Raw genomic sequence first — 16,009 nt, 5'->3', positions numbered from 1 at the left:
AACATCCATAACAATGCATATATAATAAGAATAAAACATATAATAATAATAAAACATCCATAACATGCATAATAATAAAAATATATAATAAGAATAAAACATCCATAACATATATAATAAGAATAATAATAAAAATATAAAATATAATAAGATTATATAATAAGCTAAAACAAGGACTTGCATAATAACTGCGCTGAAGAATATATAATAAGAATAAAACATGCCTAATAATAAGGACTTCATTACCCAGAGGCCACTGCGCTGAGGAGAGAACGCTGGCCTGCCTCAGGACTTCATTACCCAGAGGCCTTTGCGCTGAGGAGAGGACTCTGGCCTGCGTCAGGACTTCATTACCCAGAGGCCACTGCGCTGAGGACAGAACGCTGTCCTGCGTCAGGACTTCATTACCCAGAGGCCTTTCCGCTGAGGACAGAACGCTGTCCTGCGTCAGGACTTCATTACCCAGAGGCCTTTGCGCGGAGGAGAGAACGCTTCTTCTTCCGCCCTCAACGCGGAACCAGCTCGAGCCAACATGTCTGCTTCTGACAGCGACCACAGACCCGCGAGCCACGTGGTGTTCGACATGGACGGGCTGCTGCTAGGTGTGAACCTGACTCTAGCCTGACTCTAACTAACCTGACTCTAACTAGCCTGACTCTAACTAACCTGACTTCATACAGTGTCTTAACTATACAGTGTCTATAACTAACCTGACTCTAACTAACCTGACTTTATACAGTGTCTATAACTAACCTGACTCTAACTAGCCTGACTCTAACTAGCCTGACTCTAACTAGCCTGACTCTAACTAACCTGACTCTAACTAACCTGACTCTAACTAACCTGACTCTATACAGTGTCTTTATACAGTGTCTATAACTAACCTGACTCTAACTAACCTGACTCTAACTAGCCTGACTCTATAACTAACCTGACTCTAACTAACCTGACTTTATACAGTGTCTATAACTAACCTGACTCTAACTAACCTGACTCTATACAGTGTCTATAACTAACCTGACTTTATACAGTGTCTAACTAACCTGACTCTATACAGTGTCTATAACTAACCTGACTCTAACTAGCCTGACTCTATACAGTGTCTATAACTAACCTGACTCTAACTAGCCTGACTTTATACAGTGTCTATAACTAACCTGACTCTAACTAACCTGACTTTATACAGTGTCTATAACTAACCTGACTCTAACTAACCTGACTTTATCTAGCCTGACTTCATACAGTGTCTTTATACAGTGTCTATAACTAACCTGACTCTAACTAACCTGACTCTAACTAGCCTGACTTTATACAGTGTCTATAACTAACCTGACTCTAACTAACCTGACTTTATACAGTGTCTATAACTAACCTGACTCTAACTAACCTGACTTTAACTAACCTGACTTTACAGTGTATAACTGACTTATACAGTGTCTTAACTAACCTGACTTTAGTGTCTATAACTAACCTGACTCTAACTAACCTGACTTTAACTAACCTGACTCTAACTAGCCTGACTTTAACTAACCTGACTCTATACAGTGTCTATAACTAACCTGACTCTAACTAGCCTGACTCTAACTAGCCTGACTCTAACTATGACTTTAGTGTCTATAACTAACCTGACTTCTAACTAGTGACTTTAACAGTGTCTATAACTAACCTGACTCTAACTAGCCTGACTCTAACTAGCCTGACTTTAACTAGCCTGACTTCATACAGTGTCTTTATACAGTGTCTATAACTAACCTGACTCTAACTAACCTGACTTTAACTAACCTGACTCTAACTAGCCTGACTCTAACTAGCCTGACTTTAACTAGCCTGACTTCATACAGTGTCTTTAACTAACCTGACTCTAACTAACCTGACTATAACTAACCTGACTCTAACTAACCTGACTTTATACAGTGTCTAAACTAACCTGACTCTAACTAACCTGACTTTATACAGTGTCTATAACTAACCTGACTTTAACTAGCCTGACTTTAACTAACCTGACTTTATACAGTGTCTATAACTAACCTGACTTTATACAGTGTCTATAACTAACCTGACTTTATACAGTGTCTATAACTAACCTGACTTTATACAGTGTCTATAACTAACCTGACTTTATACAGTGTCTTTAACTAACCTGACTTTATACAGTGTCTATAACTAACCTGACTTTATACAGTGTCTTTAACTAACCTGACTTTATACAGTGTCTATAACTAACCTGACTTCATACAGTGTCTATAACTAACCTGACTTTATACAGTGTCTATAACTAACCTGACTTTATACAGTGTCTTTAACTAACCTGACTTTAACTAACCTGACTTCATCCAGTGTCTATAACTAACCTGACTTTATACAGTGTCTTTAACTAACCTGACTTTATACAGTGTCTTTAACTAACCTGACTTTATACAGTGTCTATAACTAACCTGACTTTATACAGTGTCTATAACTAACCTGACTTTATACAGTGTCTATAACTAACCTGACTTTATACAGTGTCTATAACTAACCTGACTTTATACAGTGTCTTTAACTAACCTGACTTTATACAGTGTCTTATAACCTGACATACAGTGTCTTTAACTAACCTGACTTTATACAGTGTCTATAACTAACCTGACTTTATACAGTGTCTATAACTAACCTGACTTTATACAGTGTCTATAACTAACCTGACTTTATACAGTGTCTATAACTAACCTGACTTTATACAGTGTCTATAACTAACCTGACTTTATACAGTGTCTATACTAACCTGACTTTATACAGTGTCTATAACTAACCTGACTTTATACAGTGTCTATAACTAACCTGACTTTATACAGTGTCTATAACTAACCTGACTTTATACAGTGTCTATAACTAACCTGACTTTATACAGTGTCTATAACTAACCTGAATACAGTGTCTTTAACTAACCTGACTTTATACAGTGTCTATAACTAACCTGACTTTATACAGTGTCTATAACTAACCTGACTTTATACAGTGTCTATAACTAACCTGACTTTATACAGTGTCTATAACTAACCTGACTTTATACAGTGTCTATAACTAACCTGACTTTATACAGTGTCTATAACTAACCTGACTTTAACTAGCCTGACTTTAACTAACCTGACTCTATACAGTGTCTATAACTAACCTGACTTTATACAGTGTCTATAACTAACCTGACTTTAACTAACCTGACTCTATACAGTGTCTATAACTAACCTGACTTTATACAGTGTCTATAACTAACCTGACTTTATACAGTGTCTATAACTAACCTGACTTTATACAGTGTCTTTAACTAACCTGACTTTATACAGTGTCTATAACTAACCTGACTTTATACAGTGTCTATAACTAACCTGACTTTATACAGTGTCTATAACTAACCTGACTTTATACAGTGTCTATAACTAACCTGACTTTATACAGTGTCTATAACTAACCTGACTTTATACAGTGTCTATAACTAACCTGACTTTATACAGTGTCTATAACTAACCTGACTTTATACAGTGTCTATAACTAACCTGACTTTAACTAGCCTGACTTTAACTAACCTGACTCTATACAGTGTCTATAACTAACCTGACTTTATACAGTGTCTATAACTAACCTGACTTTATACAGTGTCTATAACTAACCTGACTTTATACAGTGTCTATAACTAACCTGACTTTATACAGTGTCTATAACTAACCTGACTTTAACTAACCTGACTCTATACAGTGTCTATAACTAACCTGACTTTATACAGTGTCTATAACTAACCTGACTTTATACAGTGTCTATAACTAACCTGACTTTATACAGTGTCTTTAACTAACCTGACTTTATACAGTGTCTATAACTAACCTGACTTTATACAGTGTCTATAACTAACCTGACTTTATACAGTGTCTATAACTAACCTGACTTTATACAGTGTCTATAACTAACCTGACTTTAACTAGCCTGACTTTAACTAACCTGACTTTATACAGTGTCTATAACTAACCTGACTTTATACAGTGTCTATAACTAACCTGACTTTATACAGTGTCTTTAACTAACCTGACTTTATACAGTGTCTATAACTAACCTGACTTTATACAGTGTCTATAACTAACCTGACTTTATACAGTGTCTATAACTAACCTGACTTTATACAGTGTCTATAACTAACCTGACTTTATACAGTGTCTATAACTAACCTGACTTTATACAGTGTCTATAACTAACCTGACTTTATACAGTGTCTATAACTAACCTGACTTTATACAGTGTCTATAACTAACCTGACTTTATACAGTGTCTATAACTAACCTGACTTCATACAGTGTCTATAACTAACCTGACTTTATACAGTGTCTATAACTAACCTGACTTTATACAGTGTCTATAACTAACCTGACTTTATACAGTGTCTTTAACTAACCTTACACTGTTAGAAGTCTCTTCAGACAGAACCCTACCCCTTAATACAGCGTCTTTAAAAGCCTACATTTGTTTTTTTAATAGACTAGTTTGATGTTATAGTCTCTGTTCATTTTCAAAAATAGACACAAATGAATTGTGTTATGCTCCATTCATATCTTAGATGTCATGTGACTGAAAGGCATTCATTTTCCTTTTTGTATTTTCTCACTCCAGACACGGAGCGTCTGTACACGGTGTCCTTCCAGGAGATCTGTGAGCGCTTTGGGAAGCAGTACACCTGGGCCCTGAAGGCCACGGTGATGGGGAAAAAGGCTCTGGATGGAGCCCGGATGATCCGGGACGCTCTGGAGCTTCCCATGACAGCCGAGGAACTCCTGGCTGAGAGCAGACTGATACAGGACAGGATCTTCCCCTCAGCCAAACTCATGCCAGGTATTCCTCATGTACCACATGTATCTGGCCCTCACTGATGATACTGACACATAGACAGTGAAAGGCTGGTGCCATATGTTGAAGTAGTACATGATATGGACATGATTGTTTTCAGCGTCTGATGTTCAGCTGTTGAATAAATGTTGGTTATTGTGGACAAACTTTATTAGTTTCTCTTCAGAACTTTCCCTCCTCTGAGTCTACAATCTGAGCTGTAGGTACAGACGAGTAGAAGAGTTCTATCTCAGATAGATATAGAGATAGATACAGATATACATCATCCTGTGACTGATGACATGGTGGAACAACAGAGAGCCCATGTCTTGTCTGCCTTTAGAACTTTGTGTCATACTTAGTCTTGATAAGTGGACTAAATACCGGTCAGAGTTGGGTACAGCTGAGATATGGAACAGAAGTGTTTACTGGTTCATCAGCCTACATGTTCTCTTCACCACACACACGTTTTTATTACATCTTATAGACTGTCGTCCTTAAACTGTACATTCAAATCTCCCAGAACTGCTCTGCTCTCTGCTCAGCATTGGAAGCAAACTTTTCTTTTTCTTTTTTTTTTAACATATTCACTTACTGTTCGGTATTTATAGACCAGCTCATGTCATGGATTTTCTCAGAAAAAAGAAAGATGTGAAAACATATTCATGGGACCAAATCCTAATCCTATAGCTCTACTCCAAATAAGGTTTTATAATGTCATGATTTATTTTTTTGGGGGGGAAGTTTGTGTCAAGCCACTTTAATTATTGGTGTCAATAGTTTTTGCTGAATGTTTAACAGTAATCAAATAAATAATACATATTTAAGAATGTTTAGTGAATATCTTAACTCATTTTCACTTCCTTTCAACAGGATTTAGACTCTGTGTAATATTAATATTTATATCACATCAAGAGATATTTAGTCCTGCAAACACTTTGAGTTCCATAGATCTCATGAATAATGAAATATGTTTTACTATTCTATTTTAATGTTCTTTTAAAAATAGCTATTGTTTCATATTTCTTGCTGCCTGTGGTTTTATTTCAAAGTTTTCTGAAATATGCTTTTACAATTGGTAATGTTGTGGTGTTTCGCTGATGATGTCATCTGGAGCGTTGTGTCTGGACAAAATAATAATCTTGGTTCCTTAACTCAAAACCCATTTCACACAGTTTAGGAATAATTAACGGTGATTTAATCAAAATAAGAGTCCAAACAAAGCGTACATGCAGGCGATGTCAAAAGTAGTGACGGAAAATCCAACAGAGAAAAAGACGTGAAACAGGAACAAGTTATGTCCAACAGGACCACAGCAGACACAACAGAAGAACCAACAACCAGCAGACTGAAGACAGGACTATAAATACACAAGAACCTAATCAGACAACCAGACACAGGTGGGCAGACATGAGGGCTGACAGCTGATTGGTGGAGAAACACAACAAGGCTGGTGAGACTTAATAAACCACAGGTGGATCCAATCAGGGGCGGAGCAGACAATTACAAAGGCGGGAAAACATACAAAGGCAGGAAGTGAAGTGAACACAAGAGGCAGAGAACTTCAAAATAAAACAGGAAACAAACTAAAACCGTTTGTCTATGTTGAAAATCTAAGACATGTTCATTAACAAAACAAATTAAATGACAAATATATATATTTTTATAATATATTTTTTGTGTGTCATAAAAATATCCAGTCAAAATATCTTAAAAAAATTGCAGCTATATTTAAGATAATGTAGTCAGGGCGAAATAACTTGTGAAAGAACAACATTGATACTACACAGTATCTAAAAAAATGACTAGTGGAGATAGTTATTCTTTGTTCCGATAAATGATAAACTTGATAACTGTAAAACATCAGCAACAACTGTTAACCTGAACACATAATGAATGCTAATGATCCTTTGGGGTTCTTGGATGCTCAGTACAAATTTCAACCCAATCCAGTGAAAAATAAGCAATTGATGAGGCTCAGGAAACACAAAGATCCAAAATGTATAACTAAAGTATTCAGAGTGGAGCTATAGGGTTCTGTAAGGTCTCAAATAATACAGATTCGTTTTCAAGTTATATTTTTAATAAACCCAATGAGATGATCTGTGAGCTCGTAGTATGAAACGACCCTGTGGACTTTGAAGTTGGCTCCATATGAACATGGATTTCTAGCCTGTATAGTCATGTACTAATCTAACCTCGAGTCTCATTCTGTAACCTCATGATCCACCAGGTGTGGAGAAGCTGGTGCTCCATCTGAAGAAGCACAGAATCCCCATCGCAGTGGCCACCAGCTCCGCCGGCGCCACCTTCAAGCTGAAGACGAGTCAACACGGAGACTTCTTCGCTCTGTTCGACCACGTCGTTCTGGGCGATGATCCCGAGGTGAAGAACAGCAAACCTGAACCCGACTCCTTCCTGGTCTGTGCCCGCAGGTTCAACCCTCCAGCTTCTCCAGAGAAGGTACGCTCTACAGGTCTACCACATTTTAGGTCCTGTTAGTTCATCTCCATGTGGCCTCTGATTGGTTGATCCACTGCTCCAGTGTTTTTGAAGCGTAGTGATATCTCAATGCAGTTAAATGCAGCTTAGTGTATATGAGTGTTCGCCTCAGGCTCCTTCCAACAGTGTCACAAATACACATGTTTGAATAACTATTGAAAACTTTAAAAACATGTTCAATTGTGTTATAAAATGTAAACAACACCAACATGCAGTAAAGACGGATGGTCTGATGTGACAGATGAAGCTCTAATGCAGATCACCTTGTCGAATGCGGGACTGTGATGCACAAATCCGCCTTAAAACAAATGTTGTAACGTTAGTCAGCTGGAGAAACGGGCATACGAGTAAACTAATGTCACATAACACACCATTTAATAACATGCAACGTTTCACATCACACAATATTCCTTATAACACAGGATTTCACCACACAAAACATTTCAAATACCAAAACATTAAATACGATACTGCAGCATTAAGGAACACAAACACAGAAAGCACATTTAGCAAAACTGAGAAGATGTGGACAACCATTTTGGTTCCTGATTGGACAGAATTGTGTTTTCTATCCTGTCAGTGCTTTCTTACTTGTTACTTTTTGGGGTTTTGTCCAGTGTTGTTGTCTATACACTCTAATGCCATCTCATATAGCAGCTCTAGCTCATATTCTACCTTCTAATGGCCAGTCTAATATGTGTTAATTCATGTCTCTTTATTATCGTCACCGTTAGTGTTGTTGTAGTACTGCACTGCAATTGAAATATCTTTCTCATATTTTTAAACTGTCATGCTTTTAAATGGGATGGCCAAATCAATATAAACACCTCTAATGCGTCCTATTCAACAGGTAGAGTGTTAATGAACAGAGTTTATGAGCCCAGCTGCTCTACTCGATCAGGTTTCATTCTCTACCTGATAAAGTGGCCACTCACTATCTGTATTTAATTCACTTACGTCATTTATGTATTTCCTCTGGCTCTAGTCCCGAGGGTATTTCTCAGACTGGATAAATAACATGGATAGATGACTGGAACCAGCAGCAGATGTAGATGAGACGTAGAACTATACGTCAACAGTATGTCAACAGTATGTCAACAGTATGTCAACAGTATGTCAACGGTATGTCAACAGTATGTCAACGGTATGTCAACAGTATGTCAACGGTATGTCAACAGTATGTCAGACAGTATGTCAGCGGTCTGTCAACAGTATGTCTGACGGTATGTCAACAGTATGTCTGCGGTATGTCAACAGTATGTCAACAGTATGTCAGACAGTATGTCAGCGGTCTGTCAACAGTATGTCAACGGTATGTCAACAGTATGTCAGACAGTATGTCTGCGGTATGTCAACAGTATGTCAGACAGTATGTCAACAGTATGTCAACAGTATGTCAGACAGTATGTCAACAGTATGTCAGACGGTATGTCAACAGTATGTCAGACGGTATGTCTGCGGTATGTCTACGGTATGTCAACAGTATGTCTGACGGTATGTCAACAGTATGTCAACGGTATGTCAACAGTATGTCAGACAGTATGTCAGACGGTATGTCTGCGGTATGTCTGCGGTATGTCAACAGTATGTCAGACGGTATGTCAACAGTATGTCTGACGGTATGTCAACGGTATGTCAACAGTATGTCAGACGGTATGCCAACAGTATGTCAACAGTATGTCAGACGGTATGTCACGGTATGTCAGACGGTATGTCAACGTATGTCAACAGTATGTCAGACAGTATGTCTGCGGTATGTCAACAGTATGTCAGACAGTATGTCAACAGTATGTCAACAGTATGTCAGACGGTATGTCTGCGGTATGTCTACGGTATGTCAACAGTATGTCACATGTATGTCAGTCATATGTCATCAGTGTATGTCATCAACAATATGTCAGACGGTATGTCATATGTCAACAGTATGTCAGACAGTATGTCTCAACAATACAGTATGTCAGCGTATGTCAACAGTATGTCAACAGTATGTCAACAGTATGTCAACAGTATGTCAGACAGTATGTCAGACGGTATGTCAACAGTATGTCAGATGACGTCAGTGTGATCCCTGGTATGTCAACAGTATGTCAACAGTATGTCAACAGTATGTCAACACAGTATGTCAACAGTATGTCAGACGGTATGTCAACAGTATGTCAACAGTATGTCAACTCTACAGTATGTCAGACGGTATGTCAACGGTATGTCAACAGTATGTCACAATGTCGCTCTGTATGTCAACAGTATGTCTGACAGTATGTCAACAACATGTCAGACAGTATGTCAGAACATATGTCTGCGGTATGTCAACAGTATGTCTGACGGTATGTCAACGGTATGTCAACAGTCAACAGTATGTCAACAGTATGTTGTATGTCAACATCAAATCCAGTGGTGTCCTCCGGGTCCTAGGCGTAAAGGAGAGTAAGGTAGTTCTCAATCAGTATGTCGGTGGTTCGATATTCTGCAGTATGTGTCCTTGGGCAAGACACTATGTCAAAGTTGCTCCTGAAGGCTATCGGTATGTCAACAGTACTGGATGTCAACAGAATGTTATGTCAGAGTATGTCACCTTGATGGTAGCCTGTCATCAGTATGTCAACAGTGTGTGAATGTCAGGTGAATGATATGTATGTCATACAGTATGTCAGTCAGACGGTATGTCAAAATGCCTATGTCAGACGGTAAATGACTGTAATGTAATGTAATGTCTGACGGTATGTCAACAGTATGTCAGACGGTATGTCAGACAGTATGTCAGACGGTATGTCAGACAGTATGTCAGACAGTATGTCAGACAGTATGTCTGACAGTATGTCAACAGTATGTCTGACGGTATGTCAACAGTATGTCGACGGTATGTCAGTATGTCAGACGGTACAGGTATGTCAGACAGTATGTCAACAGTATGTCAGTATGTCAGACGGTATGTCAGGCGTATGTCAACAGTATGTCAACGGTATGTCAACAGTATGTCATGTCAGGCGGTATGTCGATGTATGTCAGGGCAGTATGTCAACAGTATGTCAGAAGTATGTCAACAGTATGTCAACAGTATGTCAGACGTATGTCATATGTCAGACCTATGTCATGGTATGTCAACAGTATGTCAGACGGTATGTCAACAGTATGTCACGTATGTCAACAGTATGTCAGAAAGCCTCTATGTCAGACAGTATGTCAACAGTATGTCAGACGGTATGTCAGACGGTATGTCAACAGTATGTCAGACGGTATGTCAGACGGTATGTTCTATATCTAGTTGTACTCGGCTGTCTGTTTGTCAGCCCAGGCCTTTCTATTTGCACTAATGTGTTCCATCTGCACTAATGCAGCAGGCCTGATGTCAGCGCTCTCTGCACTGACACTCAGACGAGAGCAGCTTTCAGGGTTCAGGCTGTTGAAGATTTCAGACTCTCTGGAAGCGATCGCTGGGTTGAGTCTGAAATAGCTGCCAAATATCTCTCTAAAAGACACCAAATAACAGTGGGAGGCCTGACCTATTTCCATGAAAAATAAAAAAAAGAAGTATTATGCTAATTCAAACAAATGTGCCGTTGCTCATTGCTCAGTATACAACTTGCTAATGAATATGTAATTGAATGATACGCTCGGCTTTGTTAGTATAATTTCATTGTGTTAGAAAGTCTTAACTGTGTGATGTCCTAGTGTCTCTCTAGGAACATGCTTCATGTGCTGCACGCTGTCTCCTAGATGTTAGAATCTCAGCATCTGCTCCTGATTTATGGATTTTCTTAAGATGAATTGTGAAAGCTGAAGTGAAACTGGAGCATCCAAATCTATTCCAGGAGATAGAAAACCTGTTGACAAAGCTGTTGTCACTACAGCTGAAACGCTGAACAAGGACTTTAGAGCTCGGAGGAATATCTGGGATAAGAAAGAAACGGTTACCATGACGTAGTTAACCGTGCTGCTGGGTTCGCCAATTCATGGGAGCTGTAGTTTTTGGAAGCTAGGAAATGATATGAATACTCAGTTGTCTTGGAACATCCACAAAAACATCCACAAGATACTCATTTGATTGGTAGGCTGGTAAAGGACCAGTCATCAGTGTCTTCTGTCTGTTCACATCCACACAGTGATGGGGGACAGGGTGGGATGTGTTTGCAGTTTGAAGTGCGGCCCGAGAGGCTACTTGTCCTCATACTCAGAAACCGTCAATCACCATGGTAACTGATGAATGCCTTTCTCCTTCAGCTTTTATATAACATGCTCTCTCCATGTAAATGTCCCCCGTTAGTAAGTGCTGTAACATAGACTGTTCTCCTAGACTAACGCCACTTCCTCCATGTTTATATATTTTCTTAAATTCACCTTTTTTACCTTTTGATACCCGTGTTTCATATTGAAATGTGCAGAACAATCTCAGCTCTCTCAATATGAGACTCTTTTGTGTTTATCCTTATCCGATGGGAGGGTCCAAGGACAGAGGATGTTGTATGCTGAAAAAAAAAGGCACATTTGTGATTTTGGGCTGTACAAATAAATTGAATTAAATTGTAAAGAGATAATTTGGGCCAAAAGCTGAAGTGCAATTTTTAAACATCTTCAAATTTCTTGTGAAAATGTACCTTTACCTCTGTGGGCAATTTGTTTTGGTCCTTGAAACGGGTTAACCAAAGTCTTAGGTTCACGAAAGTAGTGCAATATGAACAAAATAGATAAATGTTTTATGAATGTCTCAATCATTTTTGTGTTGTCTTTCACTACTTTCCCCATAAGGGGCGGATATGAAATGGTCATATGGATCTTCATGTGACGTGTTGGGCTGTAAGACATGAACGGTTACATGGTGTCTTCATCCTTACTGTTAGGGTTAATCACTGATTGGACACAAGGGTAGCTTTGGACTAATGATGGTTCGAGGGTCTTGGATTGGGCCGGAGAGGCCGGAGAGGCTCAGGAGTTAGAGCCGGTCGTCCTCTAATCGATAGATCGGTGGATCGATCCCCGGCTCCTGAAGGTCGCGTTGCGAAGCAGAATAGTAAAGAGGAGAAGAATTCCTTTGGCTACAATCTGAACCTCAAATTACTATATGAGTTTATGGTCTCAAGTCTTCTTCAATACAGCATGATGTTCATTTAGTAAATGATGCTCTATTTAGAGTCAAACAGGCCATAGAGCAGGGTATGCTTTAGAGGCGGGGCTACTGTGATTGACAGATCACTCCTGCTACCAGAGACGATTACGCTGTCTCAACGTCACTAATTCGCATTCCAAATATGGTAACTTCTATTCCTTGGTTGCAAAAAACAACCACATGGTGACGGGCAGAAATCCAAGGTTCTCGAGGCTTCAAAACATCGGTCCACCGACCAATGGATGACATCACGATGACTGCATCCACTTCTTATATACCGTCTGTGGTTTAAGCACACACATCACTGACCACTCCCCCAACTACACAACACAACAACTAGGACCTGCAACAGAATCCACACAACGCACTGTCTCTCTAACTGGACACACAAAAGCAGATTCTTAAACCCAACACACAGACTTAGGCTCGGCTTCTTCTCACAGCCGTCCTGCTACTGAAGAACAGCAGAGACAGTGTTCTGCTTTAATCCTGGCTCTCATGAAAGGCACTGGATCAAATGTGTCCCAAGGGGGTCTACGAGGTCCACAAACAGACGTGAAGACAGGCTCACTTCTTCCAACCTGTTGTGTCTCTGCCTGGCTGTGTCATTTGTTTTACAGTTTGAATGATGAAATCTGCTGGGCAGTAAGCTTTAAAAGACAATCTAGTGACGAATAATTGTTTTATGATTTTAGAGACTGGTGAAATGTTGGTTTTGAGGCTTACCGGGGTCTGAAGAGTCTCAGACCCCCAGAGCCCAAGTGTTTGGCACGCTGCATGTAGTGTAAAGTGCTTTCAGTGTAGGAAGACTAGAAAGGCGCTGCATTAATGCAGTCCAGTTACCATTTATTCATTTTCTGGGGCAGTAATCATAACAAATGGGCCTGCCAATAACTTCCGCATATTGGAGCTTATGAGGATATTTAGGGCTCACGAACAGTAGACTCAACAACAATAAACAGCACGGCTACGACCACGAGTTGTCACTACTACTCAAAGACACACAGTCACTCTCTCAAGAGGCCACAGCTGCTCCCAGTGACAGTAAACGCACCGCTGTCTCTCCAGAGACACAGGGAGTCCAACGGTAGCTCTGACTGCCAGCACCTCCAAATGAACAAGCTATCCATGCTACACATTCAGTGTCACAGTGTCACATGTTCCTCCATGTTCAGAGGAGATATTAGACTAAACTATGACACCACCACAAATCCTCACACAATCTTTACTTTTATACGATAGTTATCGTGCTGTACCTGAGAACAACCAGTATTATTCAGGCTGCATAAGAGATCCATTTGTATGAATATGAAGACATTTTCTCAGATTATAAATGGGCTATTCAGTTTATTCTGAGGATTCAGAACAAGTCTTTTCTTTTAAACAGGCACATTCAGAGTTTCTTCAGTCAGTCAGAGGGCTGGGAAACCAGACCATGGACTTTTCTTGTCCTTTTCTAAGCATTTGCTTCAACTAGCACGTCCTCTGTGTTCACTTTTGTTCAGGACAGCCGTGCTAAAGGGTTGAATTAGCAACATGCCCTTGGAAAATGAATCCAAAAAGAAAGGAGAGAAATATTTAATATAATTCTTTTTCTTAAATCAAAGTATGTTCTCTCCTATAAAGTGATTCTTATTAACAGCGGCCCACTCGCATTACTCATTGCATTGAACATTAGTTTCAAGTTCTTTAATGTCATATGCACAACAAGTACAGAAAAACAGTCATAGTTGATGAAGTTTGGGATCTCAGGCTCCCTTCAACAATGCTCATTAAATATGTATCAAAGGAAATCATGCAGGCAAAAATATGGTGTCTGTTTGTGGTGAGTCCTGGGTCCAGTCCCAGTGTCCCCCTTAAAGCCCTAAACCCTGAACCCTCAGGGACTAAACTGACGTGTCACAATTCAAAGGCACAGAAACCCGCACCACTCAGGAGGCCGTTGGAAATGATAGTCTTTACTGAAGACAAAGTACAAGGATTTACAAACCCTCAGGGTCAAAACGTAGTAGTAGGATTTACTTATTAGTAAAACACGTTCTCAAAGCCTTTTTTAAGGGGCATGACGTCTTTGTGGGAAGTCGTCAGGACGGGCAGGGACTTTGATTGGACTGAATGGACGCAATCATGGAGTCCAGTATCAAGTTCTCTTAATACACACACGTGGTTCCACTCATTTGTAAATATTACTCAGACAGAGTTACATTACTTCTTTCAAAAAGTATATTTTGGGTCATTTTCCGTCTTAATGAGTTAGGGGACATTGCAGATGGAACAGGAAGTGAGGTCAGAAAAATAAGAAACTTGCTTAATCTCTGATAAATCCCTGATGAATAACAAACAATTAGCTAAGTGATTATCTTTGATTATCCTGTTGTTGTGATCAGACTCAGTTAGCTGCAGTGGACGAGGATGGATCCACTGATCTCCAATCAGTAGAAAACTGATGGATTTCTGCAGACTGATGTTCTGCTTGTTGTCCAGATGTTGTGAGAAGCTGCTGCTGTTTCCTCCTTAAAGCTAGGGTGGGTATTAATTAATTAATTTCTTTACTGTAATATTTGGCAAAACTGTCCTAATAGCCAGTCAGCTATATGTAGGTGAAGTGCTCTGAGAATATCTGCTCATAACTTTGCTCTCCCCTGCCTCTGTGGGCCGCACCCAAAAATTGCCACCGCTCATGTACACTTTGACCAATCAGAGCGAGGCTCCGATTCTCCGTTCTTATTGGCTGTGGGACTGTTCGTCTTCCTATCAATGTAACTGAATTCACATGAACGCGCATAACTGACGTTCGGTGGGAGGAGCTGTCAGCAGGTAGCGTGGAGAGGCCAGAGAGCACGCGACGGAATCTCAACGGCTGTTTCCTCCTTAACTTGTCAGGGTGTTATTGAGTTTGAAACAGGAGTTCTCAGCTTCTGCTGGAGGACAATGTAGTTGTAAAGCACAAGTCTTCACCTCGTCCACTGACAGACAAAGAGAGGAGGTCTGAGAGGCTGCTGAGGTCTCACTCTGTAACTTCGAAAGTATCCGTAGCAGAACTGTTAACTCCGGGCCAATACTCTGGTTTTTACTCCTTTACAACCGGTTTCCGTTTTGAACAGGTTTCGGGGGCTTCCCCACCTATTACTATTGGGCTTACACAATGTTTTACTTTGCAGACTACACGTTTTTCTGAGCTGAGGTTCTGAACTGTGTCAGTGTTTATCAATGTTTGACCACAAAGAACATGAATATAAGAAATAGTGTGACATTAATAGAATTATTACTGAGGCATTATCTGATCAAAGCATTAATGTGATGTTCTAAGTTTCTGTACCAGCCTTAAGAACAGTAGGAGCAGAGTTATATGTGGTTCTTAATCGGTCTTTTTTTCCAAATACGATAATTCAGATGTTCATCACTCGGCAGGTGTAAAAAGTGATATCAACCTTATATCACATTTTAACTATAAATGACTGCCTTTACAAGTGGCTTCTGGATGATGGAAAAACAAGGTGCGTTCAAAGAGAAATCATTCAAAAAGTGAGCCATCGTGGCATTTTCCTCACACTGCGT

At 39.7% G+C, this 16,009-nt stretch overlaps 1 protein-coding gene across 1 annotated transcript in view; it reads left to right on the top strand.

The window, feature by feature from the left end:
- The first annotated feature begins 500 nt into the window (after nucleotides 1-500).
- The window catches only part of pudp (pseudouridine 5'-phosphatase), a 32,375-nt gene continuing 16,866 nt past the window's right edge, over nucleotides 501-16,009 (top strand). Inside the window, exons 1-3 of the mRNA XM_054623926.1 lie at nucleotides 501-602; nucleotides 4,636-4,854; nucleotides 7,082-7,311. Of these exons, the coding sequence (XP_054479901.1) occupies nucleotides 533-602; nucleotides 4,636-4,854; nucleotides 7,082-7,311 (519 nt within the window). The 5' untranslated portion in view covers nucleotides 501-532. The remainder of the gene's footprint in view (nucleotides 603-4,635; nucleotides 4,855-7,081; nucleotides 7,312-16,009) is intronic.

Source organism: Anoplopoma fimbria, chromosome 22 (assembly GCF_027596085.1).
Source record: "Anoplopoma fimbria isolate UVic2021 breed Golden Eagle Sablefish chromosome 22, Afim_UVic_2022, whole genome shotgun sequence".
Taxonomy (NCBI): Eukaryota; Metazoa; Chordata; class Actinopteri; order Perciformes; family Anoplopomatidae; genus Anoplopoma; species Anoplopoma fimbria.
Note: the sequence above shows the minus strand (reverse complement) of the source record. Positions and strands in the feature narration are given on the sequence as shown.